Below are 23,427 nucleotides of genomic sequence, written 5' to 3'. Positions count from 1 at the left end.
TTGCTATCCTCTCTGGATTAAAACCAAATTATGATAAATGTACCATATTACGTATTGGATCACTAAAAAATACACATTTTATATTGCCATGTAGTTTACCAATTAAATGGTCTGACGGAGATGTGGACATACTCGGTAAAAAAATCCCAAAAGAAAGAAATGATCTCACTCCAATAAATTTTTATAGAAAGTTAGCAAAAATAGATAAGATCTTGCTACCATGGAAAGGAAAATACCTGTCTATTTGTGGAAAAATCACCCTAATTAACTCTTTAGTCATATCACAGTTTACCTATTTGCTTATGGTTTTGCCTACACCTAGTGACCTGTTTTTTAAATTATATGAACAAAAAATATTCAATTTTATTTGGAACGGCAAGCCAGATAAAATTAAAAGGGCCTATTTATATAACGAATATGAATTCGGAGGGCAGAAATTATTAAATATTAAAGCATTAGACCTCTCACTAAAGGCATCGGTCATACAAAAGTTATACTTAAATCCAAACTGGTTCTCTAGTAAACTGGTACGAATGTCTCATCCTATGTTCAAGAAGGGCCTTTTTCCCTTTATTCAGATTACACCTGCTCACTTTCGGTTGTTTGAAAAGGAAATAATCTCCAAAATATCCTTATTCTTTAAACAAGCCTTAGAAAGTTGGTTGCAATTTCAGTTTAATCCACCTGAAAGGACGGAACAAATAGTATAACAAATATTGTGGTTAAATTCAAATATAATAATTGATAAAAAAACTGTATTTATCGAAGAAATGTTTAAAAAAGGTATAATTTTTGTGAATGATATCATAAATAGGACTGGTGGAGTTATGTCACACATGCAGCTAACACAGACATATGGAAAAGTCTGCTCTACCCAAAATTACAACCAATTAATTGCAGCATTACCACAAAAATGGAAGAGGCAAGTAGAAGGGGAAAAAAGTAAGGAACTTGTATGTCGGCCCTGTATTAAAGAACAAAAATGGTTAAAGAAAAGTGTGATAAATAAAAACATATACCAATTTCATTTAAGGACCAAAAAACTAACAGCTGTGCCATACAAATTGCAAAATAGTTGGGAAGAGATTTTCGATGTACCCATTCCATGGCACATGGTTTATGAATTGATACGCAAAACAACGCCGGATTCAAAACTTCGAATTTTTCAATATAAATTACTGTACAAAATTCTTGCAACTAATAGAATGTTATATATGGGGTATACAATCTTCCCAGCTCTGCAGATTCTGTTGTGAGGAGGCAGAGTCATTAGATCATTTATTTTGGTATTGTCCATATGTAGCTCGTTTTTGGTCACAGGTCCAGGAATGGCTGAAGAATTGCAACATTTGCCTAAAACTAACGCTACAGATAGCAATACTGGGGGATTTGAAAAGCCATAGTCAATCAATCAATAATATAATAATTATTTTGGCAAAGATGTTTATTTTTAATTTACAATCTGTAGAAGCTATGAGAATAGGAAGGTTCAGGTCTTTTGTGAAGCATCACAGCACAGTTGAGAAATGTATGGCAAATAGAAATCCGAAATGGATGATGTTGGAAGATAGATGGGAGGGGTTGGGTGGAGCTGAAGGGTGGGACTAATAACAAGATAAACAATATAGGGCATACGGGATCTGTGAAATGTGTATAGGTGCGGAGCTTTTGTGAAATAGCACAGTTACAAGTGGAAATAAAATTGGATGGACAACAGAAATAGAGGAAGGACTAAGAACAAATAAGAGAGAACTATTGTAAAGTGGACTGTGTCTGTAAGATAGGTATAAGATGTAGAAATTGAAGGTAAAAGCAGAAGTGTTTATAAGTTTACTCCAATTGGGGGATTGGTGGTAGGGTCGCGGGGAATAATAATAAAGGCATATTCTTTAAAAAAGTATGTATGTCTATATAGGTATGTGTATGTATATATGTGTATATGTATGCATACGTGTATGGATATATATATTTACCCAAAAAAATATGGGGGAATGGAAATGATGCAGACAATTACATTGGAAGCAACATTCTTTCCGCAATACTAAGCTGATCCACCCCTAAAAAAAATAAATAAAAAAAATAAAAAAAAAGTGGAGTAATGAATCACGCTTCACCATCTGGCAGTCCAACGGACAAATCTGGGTTTGGCAGATGCTAGGAGAACGCTACCTGCCTGAATGCATAGTCCCAACTGTAAAGTTTGGTGGAGGAGGAATAATGGTCTGGGACTGTTTTTCATGTTTCGGGCTAGGCCCCTTAGTTCCAGTGAAGGGAAATCTTAACGCAACAGCTTACAATTACATTCTAGACGATTCTGTGCTTCCAACTTCGAGGCACAGTTTGTGGAAGGCCCTTTCCTGTTTCAGCATGACAATGCCCCCGTGCACAAAGTGAGGTCCATACAGAAATGTTCAACCTCTCCCTGACCTAGTCTGTAATACTTACATGTTTCAATTAGATCACCATAGTCCCTGTGCCCGGAAGCGAAGGTAACCTGCCTAAATGATTACCGACCCGTGGCACTCACATCGGTACCCATGAAGAGCTTTGAAATGCTGGTCATGGCTCACATCAACAGCATCCCTAGACCCACTCCAATTCGCATACCGCCCCAACAGATCCACAGATGACGCAATCTCAATCGCACTCCACACCGCCCTTTCTCACCTGGACAAAAGGAACACCTAATTGAGAATGCTGTTCATCGACTACAGCTCAGCGTTAAAGAACATAGTGCCCACGAAGCTCATCACTAAGCTAGGGACTCTGGGACTAAACACCTTCCTCTGCAACTGGATCCTGGACTTCCTGACGGGCCGCCCCCAGGTGGTAAGAGTAGGCAACAACATGTCTGACACGCTGATACTTAACACTGGAGCCCCTCAGGGGTGTGTACTTAGTCCCCTCCTGTATTCCCTGTTCACCCACGATTGCGTGGCCAAACACGACTCCAACACCATCATTAAGTTTGCTGACGACACAACCGTGGTAGGCCTGATCACCGACAACGATGAGACGGCCTATAGGGAGGAAGTCAGAAAACTGGCCGAGTGGTTTCAGGAACACAACCTCTGCCTCAATGTGAGCAAGACAAAGGAAGCTGATAGTGTACTACAGGAAATGGCGGGCCGAACAGGCCCTCATTAACATCAACGGGGCTGTAGTGGAGCGGTTTGAGAGTTTCAAGTTCCTTGGTTTCAAGGAGTTTCATGTTCCCAAATATGCCAAGACAGTCGTAAAGAGGGCACGACAAAACCTTTTCCCCCTCAGGAGACTAAAAAGATATGGCATGGGCCCCCAGATCCTCAAAAGGTTCTCCAGCTGCACCATCGAGAGCATCCTGACTGGTTGCATCACCGCCTGGTATGGCAACTGCTAGGCATCTGACCGTAAGGCGCTACAGAGGGTAGCTTCCTGCCATCCAGGACCTATGTAATAGGCGGTGTAAGAGGAAAGCCCATAAAATTGTCAGAGACTCCAGTCACCCAAGTTATAGACTGTTTTCTCTGCTACCGCACGGCAAGCGGTACCGGAGCGCCAAGTCTAGTACCAAAAGGCTCCTCAACAGCTTCTACCCCAAGCCATTAGACTGCTGAACAATTCATAAAAATCGCCACCGGACAATTTACATTGACACCCCCCTGTTGTACACTGCTGCTACTCGCTGTTTGTTTGTTACCTATGCATAGTCACTTCGCCCCCACCTACATGTACAGATTACCTCAACTAGCCTGTACCCCTGCACACTGACTCAGTACCGGTGCCCCTGTATATAGCCTTGTTATTGTTATTCTTATTGTGTTACTTTTTATTATTACTTTTTATTTTAGCCTACTTGGTAAATATTTTCTTCTTCTTGAACTGCACTGTTGTTTAAGGGCTTGTAAGTAAGTATTTCACGGTAAAGTCTCCACTTATTGTATTCGGTGCATGTGACAATATAAAGTTTGATTTGATTTGACATACACTACCGTTAAAAAGTTTGGGGTCACTTAGAAATGTCATTGTTTTTGAAAGAAAAGCAAACAAATTGGTTTGTTAAAATAACACCATATTGATAGAGGAAAGCCCATCAGAAATATCAGTGTAGAAAGTGTAGACATTGTTAATGTTGTAAATGACTATTCTAGCTGAAAACAGATGCCTCACATGTCCTCAACTGGCAGCTTTATTAAATAGCACCCGCAAAACACCAGTCTCAAAAAGGCGACTCCGGGATGCTGGGCTTCTAGGCAGAGTTCCTCTGTCCAGTGTCTGTGTTCTTTTGCCCATCTTAATCTTTTCTTTTTATTGGCCAGTCTGAGATATGGCTTTTCTTTGCAACTCTGTCTTTCTTTGCAAGGCCAGCATCCCGGAGTCACCTCTTCACTGTTGACTTTGAGACTGGTGTTTTGCGGGTACTATTGAATGAAGTTGCCAAGTTGAGGACTTGTGAGGCAAATGTTCTTCAAATTAGACACTCTAATGTACTTGTCCTCTTGCTCAGTTGTGCACCGGGGCTTCACACTCCTCTTTCTGTTCTGGTTAGAGCCAGTTTGCGCTGTTCTGTGAAGGGAGTAGTACACAGAGTTGTACAAGATCTTCAGTTTCTTGGCAATTTCTCGCATGGATTAGCCTTCATTTCTAAGAACAAGAATAGACTGATGTGTTTCAGAAGAAAGTGCTTTGTTTCTGGCCATTTTGACCCTGTTATCAAACCCACAAATGCTGATGCTCCAGATACTCAACTAGTCTAAAGAAGGCCAGTTTTATTGCTTCTTTAATCAGAACAACAGTTTTCAGCTGTGCTAACATAATTGCAAAATGGTTTTCTAATGATCAATTAGGCTTTTAAAATGATAAACTTGGATTAGCTAACACAACGTGCCATTGGAACACAGGATTGATGGTTGCTGATAATGCGCCTCTGTACGCCTATGTAGATATTCCATAAAAAATCTGCCGTTTCCAGCTACAATAGTTATTTACAATATTAACAATGTCTACACTGATATTTCTTATCAATTTAATGTTATTTTAATGGGGAAAAAAATGTGCTATTCTTTCAAAAACAAGGACATTTCTAAGTGACCCCAAACTTTTGAACGGTGGTGTATATACACTGCTCAAAAAAATAAAGGGAACACTTAAACAACACAATGTAACTCCAAGTCAATCACACTTCTGTGAAATCAAACTGTCCACTTAGGAAGGAACACTGATTGCCAATAAATTTCACATGCTGTTGTGCAAATGGAATAGACAAAAGGTGGAAATTATAGGCAATTAGCAAGACACCCCCAATAAAGGAATGGTTCTGCAGGTGGTGACCACAGACCACTTCTCAGTTCCGATGCTTCCTGGCTGATGTTATGGTCACTTTTGAATGCTGGCGGTGCTTCACTCTCGTGGTAGCATGAGACGGAGTCTACAACCCACACAAGTGGCTCAGGTAGTGCAAGGTAGTGCAGTTCATCCAGGATGGCACATCAATGCGAGCTGTGGCAAAAAGGTTTGCTGTGTCTGTCAGCGTAGTGTCCAGAGCATGGAGGCGCTACCAGGAGACAGGCCAGTACATCAGGAGACGTGGAGGAGGCCGTAGGAGGGCAACAACCCAGCAGCAGGACCGCTACCTCCGCCTTTGTGCAAGGAGGTGCACTGCCAGAGCCCTGCAAAATGACCTCCAGCAGGCCACAAATGTGTTGTTTAAGTGTTCCCTTTATTTTTTTGAGCAGTGTATTTGAAAGGATCAACTATTTAGTGGGTTTTCTATGTATGCAGACCATATAACTTACTTTTAGCAATATGTAGTTGTCCTTTCTGGATGAATTTAACTCTACGTTAAAATTAATGGTTGTAAATGGCAGTATTCTGACCTCATAAACCACACATAAAGTACCAGTCAAAAGTTTGGACACACCTACTCATTCAAGGGTTTTTCTTTATTATTTTCTACATTGTAGAATAATAGTGAAGACATCAAAACTATGAAATAACACATATGGAATCAAGTAGTAAGCAAAAAAGTGTTAAGAAATGTAAATAGATTTTAGATTCTTCAAAGTAGCCACCCTTTGCCTTGATGACAGCTCTGCACACTCTTGGCATTCTCTCAAAACAGCTTCCTAAACGGTTTAGATAGCTGGCTAGACTAACAAACCTAGAAATCTATAAAATGTTAGCTGACATGGGCTAATCGAGTGACTGTCAGTGACTGACATAACAAGAGGAAAACTGCTGATGCACAATATCTATTTTTTTGGGGGGGGGGGGGGGGGCCCAGCGGCCGCTAATGTCACTTATGCCTAGAAATAGCACTGAACAGGCAGCGTTGCAGTTTTACAACCGTGTGTCTCACAGGGTTAAGTCTTGAACATGTATTTCTTACAGATGACTATACTTATCTTTTCTCTGTGTCTTGCAGGTTGGTAAAGGATGCTCCCTGGGATGAGGTTCCTCTAGCCCACTCTCTGGTTGGCTTTGCCACAGCGTATGACTTCCTGTATGAGTACCTGAGCAAGGTGCAGCAGGAGCGCTTCCTGCAGGTGATCGGCAACGCTACGCGCTACATGTATGAGAAGTCCTACATCCGCGGCTGGGGCTTCCAGTACCTGCACAACCACCAGCCCACCAACTGTGTGGCTCTCCTCACCGGCAGCCTGGTTTACATGGCCCAGGGTGAGTATCACTGATTCGTGTGTGTGTGTGTGTGTGTGTGTGTGTGTGTGTGTGTGTGTGTGTGTGTGTGTGTGTGTGTGTGTGTGTGTGTGTGTGTGTGTGTGTGTGTGTGTGTGTGTGTGTGTGTGTGTGTGTGTGTTTGTGTGTGTGTGTGTGTTTGTGTGTGTGTGTGTTTGTGTGTGCGTTTTGTGTGTGCGTGCGTGCGTGCGCGCAGAGAAACACAGAGAAACACAGAGAAACACCATGATTACTGCATTATCAGATTTCAGACGGTTCCTTTAGTATTTACTTTGTAGCCTAGATATACATTTGAAGTCGGAAGTTTACATACACTTAGGTTGGAGTTTTTTTTTAATTCGTTTTTCAACCACTCCACAAATTTCTTTTTAACAAACTATTGTTTTGGCAAGTCGGTTAGGACATCTACTTTGTGCATGACCCAAGTCATTTTTCCAACAATTGTTTACAGACAGATTATTTCACTTATAATTCACTGTATCACAATTCCAGTGGGTCAGAAGTTTACATACACTAAGTTGCCTGTGCCTTTAAACAGTTTGGAAAAATCCAGAAAATGATGTCATGGCTTTAGAAACTTCTGATAGGCTAATTGACATCATTTGAGTCAATTGGAGGTGTACCTGTGGATGTATTTCAAGGCCTACCTTCAAACTCAGTGCCTCTTTGCTCAACATCATGGGAAAATCAACATCAGCCAAGACTTCAGAAAACAAATTGTAGCCCTCCACAAGTCTGGTTCGTCCTTGGGAGCAATTTCCAAACGCCTGAAGGTACCACATTCATCTGTACAAACAATAGTGCGCCAGTATAAACACCATGGGACCACACAGCCGTCATAACGCTCAGGAAGGAGACACGTTCTGTCTCAAGAGATGAACGTACTTCAATGTGAGAAGTGCAAATCAATCCCAGAACAACAGCAAAGGACCTTGTGAAGATGCTGTAGGAAACAGGTACAAAAGTATCTATATCCACAGAAAAACAAGTCCTATATTGACATAACATGAAAGGCCGCTCAGCAAGGAAGAAGCCACGGCTCCAAAACCACCATAAAAAAGCCAGACTACGCTTTGCAACTGCTAATGGGGACAAAGATCGTACTTTTTGGAGAAATGTCCTCTGGTCTGATGAAACAAAAATAGAACTGTTTGGCCATAATGACCATCGTTATGTTTGGAGGAGAAAGGGGGATGCTTGCAAGCTGAAGAACACCATCCCAACCGTGAAGCACGGGGGTGGCAGCATCATGTTGTGGGGGTGCTTTGCTGCAGGAGGGACTGGTGCACTTCACAAAATAGATGGCATCATGAGGGAGGAAAATTATGTGGATATATTGAAGCAACATCTCAAGACATCAGTCAGGAAATTAAAGCTTGGTCGCAAATGGGTCTTCCAAATGGACAATGACCCCAAGCATACTTCCAAAGTTGTGGCAAAATGGCTTAAGGACAACAAAGGCAAGGTATTGAAGTGGCCATCACAAAGCCCTGACCTCAATCCTATAGATTATTTGTGGGCAGAACTGAAAAAGCGTGTGCAAGCAAGGAGGCCTACAAACCTGACTCAGTTACACCAGCTCTGTCAGGAGGAATGGGTCAAAATTCACCCAACTTATTGTGGAAAGCTTGTGGAATGTTACCCGAAACGTTTGACCCAAGTTAAACAATTTAAAGGCAATGCTCCCAAATACTAATTGAGTGTATGTAAACTTCTGACCCACTGGGAATGTGGTGAAGAAATAAAAGCTGAAATAAATCATTCTCTCTACTATTATTCTGACATTTCACATTCTTAAAATAAAGTGGTAATCCTAACTGACCTAAGACAGGGAATTTTTTATGTAAACTTACGACTTCAATTGTATATAGATCCAGTAGATCGGTAGATTGGTCGTTTTCTGCTCAGCCTATTCATTTTCCTCTTTAGAATACTGTGGCCTCTTCTTGGCAACTTCATTCCTCCTCAGTTACATCCTTCCTGTGTCACATTCGCCTTAAATGGATGGCTGCAGTCCAGTTCCATATGACTTCTGTGAGATTGGTTCCTCCAGGGGAGGCTTGCTAGGCAGTCCCCTTTGCCCCTGAGGAGAGAAGCATTCTGGGCTGGAATTTCAGTTCAGTCAGCCCAGGGTTATTCTCCATAGCTGCACTTTCCTGGTTGTTCTTTAAAAGTAATTTCCTCACCATGTTAAATAAGCATGCCCCTTTCAAAAAATGTATAACTAAGAACAGATATAGCCCTTGGTTCACTCCAGACCTGACTGCCCTCGACCAGCACAAAAACATCATGTGGCGTACTGCACTAGCATCGAATTGTCCCCGCGATATGCAACTTTTTAGGGAAGTCAGGAACCAGTACACACAGTCAGTTAGGAAAGCAAAGGCTAGCTTTTTCAAACAGAAATTTGCACCCTGTAGCTCCAAAAAGTTTTGGGGCACTGTAAAGTCAATGGAGAATAAGAGCACCTCCTCCCAGCTGCCCACTGAACTGAGGCTAGGAAACACTGTCACTACAGATAAATCCACGATAATCAAGAATTTCAATAAGCATTTCTCTATGGCTGGCCATGCTTTCCTCCTGTCTACACCAACCCCGGCCAACAGCTCCGCACCCCCCGCAGCTTCTTGCCCAAACCTCCCCAGCTTCTCCTTCATCCAAATCAAGATAGCAGATGTTCTGAAAGAGTTGCAAAACCTGGACCCGTACAAATCAGCTGGGCTAGACAATCCGGACCCTCGCTTTCTAAAATTATCTGCCGCAAATGTTGCAACCCCTATTACTAGCCTGTTCAACCTCTCTTTCGTATCGTCCGAGGTTCCTAAAGAGTGGAAAGCTGCCGCGGTCATCCCCCTCTTCAAATGGGGTGACACTCTAGACCCAAACTATTACAGACCTATATCTATCCTAACCTGCCTTTCTAAGGTCTTCGAAAGCCAAGTTAACAAACAGATCACTGACCATTTTGAATCCCACCGTACCTTCTCAGCTGTGTAATCCGGTTTCCGAGCTGGTCACAAGTGCACCTCAGCCACGCTCAAGGTACTAAACAAAATCATAACCGCCATTGATAAAAGACAGTACTGTGCAGCCGTCTTCATTGACCTGGCCAAGGCTTTCGAATCTGTCAATCACCTTATTCTTATCGGCAGATTCAACAGCCTTGGTTTCTCAAATGACTGCCTCGCCTGGTTCACCACTACTCCTCAGACATAGATCAGTTTGTCAAATCGGAGGGCCTGTTGTCCGGACCTCTGGCAGTCTATGGGGGTACCACAGGGTTCAATTCTTGGGCAGACTATTTTCTCTGTATATATCAACAATGTCGCTCTTGCTGCGGGTGATTCCTTTATCCACATCTATGCAGACGACACCATTCTGTATACATCTGGCCCTTCTTTGGACACTGTGTTAACAAACCTGCAAACAAGCTTCAATGCCATACAACACTCCTTCCGTGGCCTCCAATTGCTCTTAAACACTAGTAAAACTAAATGCATGCTTTTCAACCGATCACTGCGCGCACCCGCCCGCCCGACTAGCATCACTACTCTGGACGGTTCTGACTTAGAATATGTGGACAACTACAAATCCCTAGGTGTCTGGCTAGACTGTAAACTCTCCTTCCAGACTCATATTAAGCATCTCCAATCCAATATTAAATCTAGAATCGGCGTCCTATTTTGCAACAAAGCCTCATTCACTGACACTGCCAAACATACCCTCGTAAAACTGACTATCCTACCGATCCTCGACTTTGGCGATGTCATTTACAAAATAGCCTCCAACACTCTAATCAGCAAACTGGATGCAATCTGTCACAGTGCCATCCGTTTTGTCACCAAAGCCCCATATACCACCCACCACTGCGACCCTTATACTCTCGTCGGCTGACCCTCACTACATATTCGTCGCCAGACCCACTGGCTCCAGGTCATCTATAAGTCTTTGCTAGGTAAACATCCACCTTATCTCAGCTCACTGGTGACCATAACAACACCCACCTGTAGCACCCGCTCCAGCAGGTATATCTCACTGGTCATCCCCAAGCCAACACATCCTTTAGCCGCCTTTTCTTCCAGTTCTCTGCTGCCAATGACTGGAATGAATTGCAAAAATCGCTGAAGTTGGAGACTTATATTTCCCTCACTAACTTTAAGCATCAGCTATCTGAGCAGCTTATCGATCGCTGCAGCTGTACACAGCCCATCTGTAAATAGACCATCCAACTACCTACCTCATCCCCATATTTCTTTTATTTACTTTTTTTGCTCTTTTGCACACCAGTATTTCTACTTGCACATCATCATCTGCACATATGGCCTATTTAATGCCTTACCTCCTTACGCCATTTGCACACACTGTATATATATTTTTCTACTGTGTTATTGACTGTACTTTTGTTTATCCCACGTGTAACACTGTGTAGTTGTTTTTTGTCGCACTGCTTTGCTTTATCTTGGCCAGGTCGCAGTTGTAAATGAGAACTTGTTCTCAACTCGCCTACCTGGTTAAATAAAATTGATTTAATTTATTATTATTATTTTTATAAATACAACAGAAACATTCCACACGATTCTATAACGTTCTGGATGGACCTTTTCCCAATGTTTGTCTTAGTAGATTCAGTGTGAAAGGGAGGAACGCATGACTAGAAAAGAGCCTTGTTATTTCCTGCATATTTCAAAACTGTTCCCTCTATTGTTTTGGTTTAAATGTCCTGGTTGTATATTCTTGGATGTCTAAGTCAGAGGCAGAGAGGCCAGAGGAAGGTGAAGTTGTTCTTGTTGTCCCCAGCACTGCCGTACAGCCTAGTTTGTTTACAAGGGAAATGTTTCTGGTAGAAAAAGAATGAGAGTCGATGTAAACTAAATGACAACAGGCTTATGGAGATGACTGTGGTCACCGTGGTTTTTTCTTTGAAGCTGGTTTATGATAGTGAGTGAGTGGGGGGGGGGGGGGCAGGAGGTGCAGACTCTGGAGAATTGGTTGTTAACTCTTCTGTTACCTTGGAAGAAAATGTAATTTGGTCATAGCCTGGTGTCTTTGTGCTGACTGTATACATGTATAAAGCTGACTTTGCACTTCAACGTCTTAATTTGGCTGCAAATTGTTAAAAGGTATCTAACTAGAAGGTGGCTTAACTAACGTGCAGTATTTGCTTTGAGTACGACAGATTGACGAAACGTGCAAACTGTTCGCTTTCTAATTCTTGGACCAGTTCATTTAAGGGCTTAACTCCCGCATAATTACTTGACTGTGTGCTATGCAGACGATCCTATTCACTTCCTGCATTCCTTTGTCACGGACGTATCATTCATATCCTGTGCAAAAGAATGACATTACGTCCAAATATTATTCCATGAAGATCTCAGTGAATAAATGGAACTTTGCCTGTAAGGTACTGCCAGAAGAAATCAAGAGCAAACATTGGTCTCATGACACATTTCTTTCAGAGCTATTGTATTGCACCGGTCTATATTACTCAGATTTATGGAATAACACAGCACCTCTCTTCCTGTGTATTATTTTATAGGCGAAGCCAAAAAGCCATTTTGAAGCATTTATTCACAACGAAGGGATAGGCTCCATCTGTTGAAAATAAAGGAAGACATAGAGTATCTGTCCAAAGCATAAAACCTCTTAAGACCTGTATGGGAATGTTAAGCACAGCATGTAGGTACTGTATGTCTACTGTGTTCTTATCATTTCATGTCTTGATTGTGAGTCAGAAGGGATATTGTATGGGCTCTGTCCAAAAGGAGAGACACCGGGAGAGATGACTAGATCACAGGACAGCAGCTTATAGGGGATCAGTGCATTCCTGATGCAGGTGTCTGCATGTTGGTGCTTTGCGGCTGCCTAGCTCCGCTCCTAATTGGACAGTCATATGTGGCATATTTTACCCTGAGTTCATCTATAGTTAAGCATCAGTAGTTAAACCTAAGACCTCAATCACTCACTTCTCTGCTACGGCCACCCAGGTGCTTGAGTGGTATTATCTGGTGTAGAATACTGGGACTCTGGGAACCATTCAAAGTCATAGCCACAGTCACATTACATTGTGTTGCTTCCTTGAAAGCTGTTATACATGAACACTTGATTAATTTTTGGGAAAGTGTCTATTTTACACCAAATGGGTTGAGTCAACGTAGTTCCCTCGTTATTTCAATGTAATTGACCTTATATTCAACCACAAACAGGGTTTCCAGGTTTGGTTCAAGATTGTTGACAACTTAATCAAATGTCAAGCAAAATTGAATGTTTATCTAGTGTCTTTGCCCGTTGGGTACAGTGTGGAAAATTATATTGCCCTTTCTCTCTAGTGGATGTAGGTTTAAGAAATTGTCTAGACTTGTTCATTCTCCCAATGCATGATTGTCATGTCAATAAATTAAGCATAAACTCTTGGTAGACAACTATCATTTAAATTTGTATTTTATTTATTTAACCTTTATTTAACTACGCAAGTCAGTTAAGAACAAATTCTTCTTTACAATTACGGCCTACCCCTGCCAAACCCTAACCCGGACGACGCTGGGCCAATTGTGCACCGCCCTATGGGACTCTAAGTCACGTCCGGTTGTTATACAGCCTGGAATCAAACCAGGGTCTGTAGTGACGCCTCTAGCACTAAGATGCAGTGCCTTAGACCGCTGCGTCACTCGGGAGCGTAACTCATTGATCCTACATAACATTTGAAGTTATTTCATTCTTGGGAAATCATTCTTTGTCCATTCCTGAACATGAACTAAGAGGAACCAGAAGTGTCTCAATGTCTCATCTAATCATAATTAGCGAAAAACCTCAAAGGAGTAGAAGTCAAGTCAAATGGCACCATCCCTTGACCTCCCACATTCCTACAGATCTCATTGTGATGGTGCTGGGGAGTTAATAGACCAGACCTTCCCCAAACAGCGGCTCTCAACGTGTGGATGACTAATGTGTACTGATGGGAGCTCCAGAGATCTAGAGCCAGTAACATCACTAACAGCATGGCTGAAGAAAAGCCCCTAATAACAGCAACAAAGGCACATCATTAAATCCTAGAGGGGCAGAGGAGGACATTGCTAAAGCACAGTGTGACTGTATGGGATGTGATTGAGCCATGGGTGGGAGAAGACGTTTATAGCTTTTGACTTCGTAGGGTTAATTAGATTTTTTGAGTTTATGAATTCCTGTATACATGATGCCTATGTCTAATAATGGAAAATGCAGAACAGTCCAAACACTGTGTGGAGCCGGGGTGTGAGCGTAGTGAGATGCCGTTTGTGTAAATGTGGTCTTTGTGTGCCAGCAGTTCCTGTTTGATGGTAAATGCCTGCTCTGTGTAGGCCACTGGTCTCCCAGCCCAAACCAAACACTGGGGTGGACGCCGGCTCCTGGGCTGGGCTGTGGGCTGTGGGTTGTGGTGTCCGGGTGGATCCAGTCCACCGGGTAGCTGCCAGGCACCCATGATGGACTGGGATTCTCAATGAACTGCGGCTGGCGTGTTTATATGGTCACTTCTTCTCATAGAGAGAGAGACTATACATTAGTCTGGTATGGTAGTTTCATACTTTCCATGCATAACGGGAGGTTCCCATAACGGGAGGTTGTTGCTGGAAAGAAAATGGGAATGTGACTGACTGACTGAGTAGCTTACAGTAACTACATTTATGATCAACCTCACTTGAGACCACACTTTACACCGAGCTTAATTGGGGTATGTCTCAAGAAAACAAACACTTTAGCTGGGTGACAGCAGTACAGTACAAATGTTTGGGAACCACTGCTCCATTGACATTGACGGACATGACCTTCCTTCGAAACCCAAAAAGCTGACCCAGGTTTCTCCTCTGTTCGGTTCCAGGTTACCTGCAGGAGGCCTACCTGTGGACCAAGCAGGTCCTGGCCATCATGGAGAAGTCTATGGTGCTGCTGCAGGACGTGACGGACGGCTCGCTGTATGAGGGCGTGGCCTACGGGACGTACACCACCCGCTCTCTTTTCCAGTACATGTTCTTGGTGCAGAGACACTTCTCCATCAGCCACTTCGACCACCCCTGGCTCCACAAACACTTTGCCTTCATGTACAGGACCATCCTGCCAGGTAATACAGCTGTTATAGATGTGTGTGTGCTCTGCCATTCAATTCAATATAACTTCATTTCTCCTCTTAATGGTGTTTTTTCTCCTCTTAATGTTTCCCTTTGAAGAAGTTGCTTGGTTCGATCGACTTTTTGAACTCTAACAGTGCATTTAGTCTAGATGTCACGTGATAGATGCAAAGGTGATACAGATACGATATAGGCAGCAAGACAGGCTATTTTGAAGTTAAATACAGTGCAAGTTAGCAATGAGTAAATACAGTTGAAGTCGGAAGTTTACAAACACTTAGGTTGGAGTCATTAAAACTTGTTTTTAAACCACTCCACAAATTTCTTGTTAACAAACTATAGTTTTGGCAAGTCGGTTAGGACATCTACTTTGTGCATGACACAAGTAATTTTTCCAACAATTATTTACAGACAGATTATTTCACTTATAATTCACTGTATCAACATTCCAGCGGGTCAGAAGTTTACATACACTAAGTTGACTGTGCCTTTAAACAGCTTGGAACAGTCCATAAAATTATGTCATGGCTTTAGAAGCTTCTGATAGGGTGATTGACATCATTTGAGTCAATTGGAGGTGTACCTGTGGATGTATTTCAAGGCCTACCTTCAAACTCAATGCCTATTTGCTTGACATCATGGGGAAATCAAAAGAAATCAGCCAAAAAATTGTAGACCTCCACAAGTCTGGTTCATCTTTGGGAGCAATTTCCAAACGCTTGAAGGTACCATGTTCATCTGTACAAACAATAGTGCGCAAGTATAAACACCATGGGACCATGAAGCCGTCATACCGCTCAGGAAGGAGATGCGTTCTGTCTCCTAGAGATGAACGTACTTTGGTGTGAAAAGTGCAAATCAATCCCAGAACAACAGAGAAGGACCTTGTGAAGATGCTGGAGGAAACAGGTACAAAAGTATCTATATCCACAGTAAAACGCGTCCTATATCGACATAACCTGAAAGGCCGCTCAGCAAGGAAGGAGCCACTGCTCCAAAACTGCCATAAAAATGCCAGACTACAGTTTGCAACTGAGTGGCCATCACAAAGCCCTGACCTCAATCCCATAGAAAATTTGTGGGCAGAACTCAAAAATCGCGTGCGAGCAAGGAGGCCTACAAACCTGACTCAGTTACACCAGCTCTGTCAGGAGGAATGGCCCAAAATTCACCCAATGTATTGTGGGAAGCTTATGGAAGGCTACTCGAAACATTTGACCCAAATTAAACCATTTAAAGGCAATGCTACCAAATACTAATTGAGTGTATGTAAACTTCTGACCCACTGGGAATGTGATGAAAGAAATAAAAGCTGAAATAAATCATTCTCTCTACTATTATTCTGACATTTCACATTCTTAAAATAAAGTGGTGATCCTAACTGACCTAAGACAGGGAATTTTTACTAGGATTAAATGTCAGGATTTGTGAAACATTTAAACTCAGTTTATTTGGCTAAGGTGTGTGTAAACTTCCGACATCAACTGTAAGTGTTCCTAAATGCCTTAGCAAACCTCTGTGGCACTTCTTGGCAACATTGTCCAAGTTATAAGTAGATTAGGCATGAAAACCCCCTGGGTGCATTACCCCCATGTTAGAGAGTGTGACTGCTCGTTTGTCTTGATATGGTTATGCATGCGTTACCTTCCTGGGGGGCTGTCAGAGCTGTGCTGATCCATCTCTCCCCCCTTCCCTCGTCTCCTCTGCTCTCCTCTTCTCTCCTCTCCTGGTTTATGGTCAGGGGAAGGTAGCGCTGGAGGAGGGGCTCTCAGGTCTGGACATTTTATAGCCGCCTGCCAACACTCTCTGTATTGTGACTGGGGCTGGGCGCCACTGCTGCATTCAGAGAGCAGCCCTTAATTGCAGCAGCCAGGAGAACGCTGGACTCACTACCCACAATGCCAGCTTTCTCTCTCCCAGATTATCCTGCCTAACTGCCTTCTGCCTGAGCGGACTATGTGACTGCACTGCACTCACTGACCCTGTACAGTCAGGTCCCTAATTATTGGCACCCTTGATAAAGATGAGTGAAAAAGACTATAAAGTAAAGGATACAAATGCTGAGCTATATTGTATGCCAAAGAGCTCTATTTTCATGTCATCTCATGGTCAGATGACATGGAAATAGAGCTCTTTGGCCATGCACACCAGTGGTTGGATTTGAGTCGAAAAATGGGAGGCAAATGCAGAAAAGTACTTCATACCAACAGTAAAATATGGTGGTGGATCGTTGATGTTATGGGGCTATTTTGCTCCCACTGGTACTGTGGTCCTTGTTAAGGTCAACGGCACTATGAACGTGACCAAGTAGCAGGACATTTTTGCTAAAAACCTGGTTGCCTCTGCCAGGAGGCTAACAATACAGTCTTTTTTGCTGATCTTTATCAAGGGATCCAATAGTTCCGTAACCCACTGTATGTCACTGTGTTGAAATGATGGGGTTTGTTGAGGCTCCAACAGGTTAGACCGTAAACAGGAGTCGTGTTTTAAATGGATCTTGTGTTGGACTTACAAAGATAGACCTTGAATAAACAAATATCACCCGAGTGTTCCTGCACACAGACCCCCACATCATTTGAATTGGGCATTTGTTTATCCAAGGTCTAGTTTTGCATCACAGCAGGAACGTTGTAAACAGACACTTTTTACAAAGGGGAAACACGCGTATTGTCGGACCGCTTGTGCACTGATTTTGGTTATTGCTGTTATTGTTTTTGGCTTACATGTGATTTATTGTGGTTAAAGATTTACTACCGGTTGCTAGGTTTTAAGATCTCTTTTGGCACCAGACTGCCATTCTTTGTGTTGGGGAAATGGCTTCATCGATACAGCTAGGGAGCTACGATCTCAACAGGGCCTGTAGTTTGGCTCATTTCCTTATGTTAAGGACATGGCATGCATGGATTTAAAAGCTTTTGTTACCTATTCAGTAAAAAAAGGAAAGAAATGAATCATGATTTTGTAGCCTATGTATTACTATGCATTCAATCAAATAGAGAGCTATGTGGTTTGTACAACTGAACTGGACCTTGGACAATATGTAGCTGTCACTTCATATTTGTTTTATGATAATAACATTCAATAATCCTCTAACAAACCAGTATGAAAGGCCACTATTTTGAAGTTGCCTTCTCCTATATTTTAACTGTAAAATAATCCATATTGATCTTTTGCCCTTGCCTGTTCCATCTCACCAGGGTTCCAGAGGACTGTAGCCATAGCAGATTCCAACTACAACTGGTTTTATGGGCCCGAGAGCCAGCTGGTGTTCCTGGATCGCTATGTGATGAGGAACGGCAGTGGAAACTGGCTGGCTGAGCTGATCCATCAGAACCGGGTGTTGGAGGGGCCGGGACAGGCCGGGAAGGGACAGAGATGGTGCACACTGCACACAGAGTTCATCTGGTGAGAATCTCTCTCTCTCGTTCTGTCTTTTTCTCTCTTGCTCTTTCTCTCTCTATTGGTTTAAGTGTACTGTCATACACTGAGTGTACAAAACATTAGGAACACCTTCTCTTTCCATGATATAAACTGACCAGCTGATGTCACTTGTTGAATCCACTTCAATCTGTGTAGATAAAGGGAAGAAACATGTCAAAGAAGGATGTTTCTGCCTTGAGACAACTGAGGCATGGATTGTGTATGTGTGCCATTCAGAGGGTGAATGGGCAAGACAAAATATTGAAGTACCTTTGAACAGGATATGGTGGTAGGTGTCAGGTGCATTGGTTTGGGTGTGTCAAGAACTGAAACGCTGCTAGGTTTTTCATGCTGAAAAGTTTCCTGTGTATATCAAGAATGGTCCACCACCCAAAGGACATCCAGCCAACTTGACACAACTGTGGGAAGCATTGGAGTCAAGATGGGCCAGCATCCCTGTGGAATGCTTTTCGACACCTTGTAGAGTCCATGCTCCGACGAATTGGGGCTGTTCTGAGGGCAAAAAGGATTCAACTCAATATTAGGAAGGTGTTCTTAATGTTTTGTACACTCAGTGTACACGCTGATTTACTCAATTATTAATGAAATATTTGCTTTTAGAGCAACTGAATTCAAATGTATGAAATGTATTTCTTGTTGTTTTATTTCCATTCTGCAGGTATGATCCCAGCCTGACTCCCAGGGCTCCTGCAGACTTTGGTACATCCCAACTCCACTACTTTGAGGACTGGGGGGTCGTCACTTATGGAAGTTCTCTACCCGCAGACACCAACCACACCTTCCTCTCCTTTAAGTCGGGGAAGCTGGGTGGACGGGCCATATTTGACATCGTTCACAGGAACAAGTACAAAGACTGGATCAAAGGGTGGCGGAACTTTAATGCTGGCCACGAGCACCCTGACCAGAATAGCTTTACGTTCGCCCCTAACGGTGTTCCTTTTATCACAGAGGCTCTGTACGGGCCCAAGTATACCTTCCTCAACAACGCAGTGCTGTTCTCCCCGGCTACCTCAGGAAGCTGCTTCAAGCCATGGGACGGCCAGGTCACCGAGGCCTGTGACTCCAAGTGGCTGAAGTACAAGGTGGGGCTGCCGGCGGACGCCCAGGGCAGGGTGGAGGCGGCTATGGAAAGGCAGGACATGGTGTTCATCCGTGGGGAGGGCCAGTCGGCATACAACCCTGACCTGAAGATCAGGAGCTTCCAGAGGAACCTGCTGCTCCTGCACCCCCAGTTGCTGGTCCTAGTTGATCATATCCATCTAGAGACAGACAGCCCAACCAGGGCCATGAGTGCTTTCTTCCACAACACGGACCTGCCCTTTAAGGACACCAAAATAGACGGTGTGCACGGAGCCTTTGTCAGACATGGGGAAGACCAATATAAAATGTTTTGGATGGATGACACAGGCTTCAGTGAGAAAGGGGTCTTGGGGTACTGGAACTATCCCCGTGGTTACCCCTATAACGGCTCTAACTATGTGAATGTGACAATGCCTCTGAGGTATCCCCATACCAGGGTGGCCTACATCTTCTTTGGGCCAGGGGTGGACGTGCAGAGCTTTAGTCTGCGTGGCGATGCTAACAGGGTGGACATTTACCTGGCCACCAACGAGCACACCTACACCATCTACCTGCTGACCGGGGAGGTGACCACCAAGCCTCTGTTCGCCATGGTGCTGGTGGACCAGAAGAAAATAGTATTTGAGAAAGCAGCAGGAGTGCTGAACGGCACGCCGGAGGAGGTAGAGGAGTATGTCAACGTAGTAGAGGACAACCTCCAGCACGTCAAGCCTGTTTTCCAGCAGCTGGAGAGACACATCCTGGGCCGGGTACTCAACACGGCCAGCTTCCGCAAGACAGCTGAGCGCCTCCTACAGTTCTCAGACAAGAAGAAGACAGAGGAGGCCATTGAGAAAATGTTTTCTCTGACTAAGAAACAGGGCAAGGGCAAGGGGGGCAGTAAAGCCTTGGGGAACCTTGGGGACAAGCTCTCAGAGAGCCTGCCGGACATCTTTGGACAGATCGAGGTAAGGGAGAAGAAGGAGAGATCGAAGACAACAAAGAGGATTATTGAGGAGAGCCCCGAGGAAGACGGAGACTCCAGGGCCTTTTTGGATTATGGAGACTCCAAAAAAGGCAGGAAGGGAGGCTTCGTGAAGGGTCGCAAGTTCAAGGAGGTCCACATGTTGGCGACGGCCAACAGTGACAGTCTGTCGAACTCATCCTCTTATATCAGACTATTCCTCATATTAAACATAGCCACCTTCTTCCTGCTACTGTCTGTGTTATTGACACGCTTCCAGAGAGGCAGAAGTCTGCACACCCAGAGGTGTTTCTATGGCGTCCTGCTCATCGACAGCTTCATCTTACTCTGCCTCTACTCCTCCTGCTCTCATGCACAGTGTTGACATGATCACTGTGCGACGAGGGGGATGTCCATGTGCAGACCGATTGAACTGTTTGCCATGGGTGAATAAAATGCACCATACGCCTCAGTCTGAGCCAAGTCTACCTGATGAGTGTCCAGGAAAGAATTAATTCCAAATAGGAATTGATAGATTTAATAACGAAATTAAGCCAGACCACCTTTGAGATCCTAAGCTTCTGTGGAGCTTTAGAATGGAGTCTGTGTGAACTTTTTAATGTAGTATTTAGAGTGGAACATGTTGCTTTATATCAAAGATTGCTAGCCACTAAAATGCAGATATATCTGCCTCTCTCTGTGGACATTCTAGAAAGAATGTACATATGTTCAAACAAGATATATTTTTGTGGTATTATTTCTACTCTTGGTAATGAGAAAAGAACAATATGCATAGATGTGCAAATGTGATTTTCATTTTGTATTAGCTTTTGCCTGATGAATGTGGGGACTTTGCAGATAAAAAGCTTTAGAAATATGTTACCTCAGTCGGTGGTCCTCTCTGTGTCCATAACTGAAGTATAATACCAATGCATTTAACCAAATTGGCTTACCCGCATAACCGATCACATTGTCACCCCCACCACCCCAATTTAAGTCTTGTGATATTGTTCTAAAGCTGTCAGGGTCCATGTAATTCCATTTGGAGTAATACATTTGGGAAAGTTAATTTTACTCTCCAACTGTAACAGATTTGCTTTCATGCTCTCGTCTGTATGACTACTTGCAGTATGTTGGTGAAACCCATTCACTTATGCTAGCATAGATTCATGTTATTGTCCATCACCAAACCCACCTAATATAATTACACAACCTGCTCCTCCTCTCGATGTTATGATGTGGAATCGTTGGGAACCAACGTTTCTTGTTGTTACCAACTCTTAACTAATGGGTCTACAGGTGGCACTACAGGGATGAGGACCTTTGACCTTTTGTGTTACTTTGGTTGGGAGGAAACAACTACTCTGCTAGTCATGGATACGTGAGGAAAGGGAGAACTCAAATGCTAGGAGAGGGGTCGATTTTTGGTGGGCATTGGTGGAGGAGATTTGGGGGGGAAATACTGTATGTAAATAGCCTTGTACCTGTATAGACATATCTGTCGCCAAATGAGTGTATGATAAAGTTATCCTCCGATCAGGAGGTTGGTTGTATCAATATGTACTCACTCCTGCTCAGTCACACAGATAATAAGGAGAGACATGCAAACAAGTCTTCACTTCCTCTGGTGTGATTTGGACATGTGAGGGTGGGCACTGTCTCTCTTTCTGTAAATTCCCAGGTTTGTCTACTGAAAATGTGCACGCCAACATTACAATTTAGATTCTAGACACATGACTCCTCTGCCTGCATGTGGGAGGAGCTACAACACAACACATCGCTAGTTGAATTCAATTTGATTAGGTGGGTGGGGTGCTCAATCCACTATACCACTACAGCCTAATCCTGCTGTATCTTGCCAATGAATTTACCTAAACTATGAGTGGAAGCCCTAGTCTCTTGTGACAGCGCAGAGATTTAGTTCTGGGTGCCGAGATTATGAAAGCCCCCGTGACAATCAGTGACAATCAGATAGCATATTTTGGTCAGGGCTGGCTAGCAACAATCAGAATTCATTGTTTTGTCATCTCATTAAAAAACGAATTTTCACTGCCTTTTATCATTGTCATGTCATTCAATAAAGAGTTTTATGCTAAATCAAATGTGATTGAAAGGGTACCAGTATCATGTCTCAAATGTTGTGGTGATGTACAGTACCTGTCAAAAATTTGGACACACCTACTCATTCAAGGGTTTTTCTTAATTTTTTACTATTTTCTACATTGTAGAATAATGGTGAAGAAATCAAAACTATGAAGTAACACATATGGAATCATGTTAGGAACCAAAAAAGTGTTAAACAAATCTAAATATATTTTAGATTCTTCAAAGTAGCCACCTTTTGCCTTGATGGCTACTTTGCACACTATTTTCTACAATGTAGAAAATAGCAAAAATAAAGAAAAACCCTTAAATGAGTAGGTGTGTCCAAACTTTTGACTGGTACTGTAGTGCGATGAGTTCATCATTAATCTCAATGGCCGTGGCTGTGTTTAGGATTGATCCGACTGTCAGAAACATGACCCAGGTAATGAGATAGCCTGGTAATATCAAATGTACGTAGTCCATGACCTTTGACACGTTTTCATCATTGCTCAAATGCCACTTAAGCTGTCAATTCCTATGAACATGAGTAGTGGCACACGAGTCAATCATATACAGTGCCTTCAGAAAGTATTCACACCCCAGGCCTTTTTCCACATTTTGTTGTGTTACAGCCTGATTTTAAAATGGATTAAGTTGAGTTTTTTTGGGGTCACTGGCCTACACACAATACCCCATAATGTCGAAGTAGAATTATGTTTTTAGAAATGTTTACAAATTAATTAAAAATTAAAAGCTGAAATTTCTTGGGTCAATAAGTATTCAACCCCATTGTTATGGCAAAGCTAAGAAAGTTCAGGAGCAAAAATGTGCTTAACAAGTCACATAATAAGTGACATGGACTCACTGTTTGGAAATCTATGGCAAGAACTGAAAAAGGTTGTCCTGCAATGATGAACAACAAATTTGACAGAGCTTGAAGAATTTAGAAAATAATAATATGCAAATGTTTCCCAATCCAGGTGTGGAACGCTCTTAAAGATTTAACAGCTGTAATTGCTGCCAATGGTGATTCTAAGATGTATTGACTCAGGGGGTTGAATACTTTTCTAATCAAGATATATTACTGCTTTATTTTTCATAATT

At 42.8% G+C, this 23,427-nt stretch overlaps 1 protein-coding gene across 1 annotated transcript in view; it reads left to right on the top strand.

The window, feature by feature from the left end:
* Positions 1-22,292, top strand: part of LOC129824994 (dermatan-sulfate epimerase-like) — a 31,999-nt gene extending 9,707 nt beyond the window's left edge. Inside the window, exons 3-6 of the mRNA XM_055884619.1 lie at positions 6,404-6,657; positions 14,528-14,767; positions 17,972-18,179; positions 18,874-22,292. Of these exons, the coding sequence (XP_055740594.1) occupies positions 6,404-6,657; positions 14,528-14,767; positions 17,972-18,179; positions 18,874-20,623 (2,452 nt within the window). The 3' untranslated portion in view covers positions 20,624-22,292. The remainder of the gene's footprint in view (positions 1-6,403; positions 6,658-14,527; positions 14,768-17,971; positions 18,180-18,873) is intronic.
* Positions 22,293-23,427: the final 1,135 nt, after the last annotated feature.

The sequence above is a fragment of the Salvelinus fontinalis genome, chromosome 27 (genome assembly GCF_029448725.1).
Source record: "Salvelinus fontinalis isolate EN_2023a chromosome 27, ASM2944872v1, whole genome shotgun sequence".
NCBI classification, from domain to species: domain Eukaryota; kingdom Metazoa; phylum Chordata; class Actinopteri; order Salmoniformes; family Salmonidae; genus Salvelinus; species Salvelinus fontinalis.
This window is presented reverse-complemented; position numbering and strand designations above follow the sequence as displayed.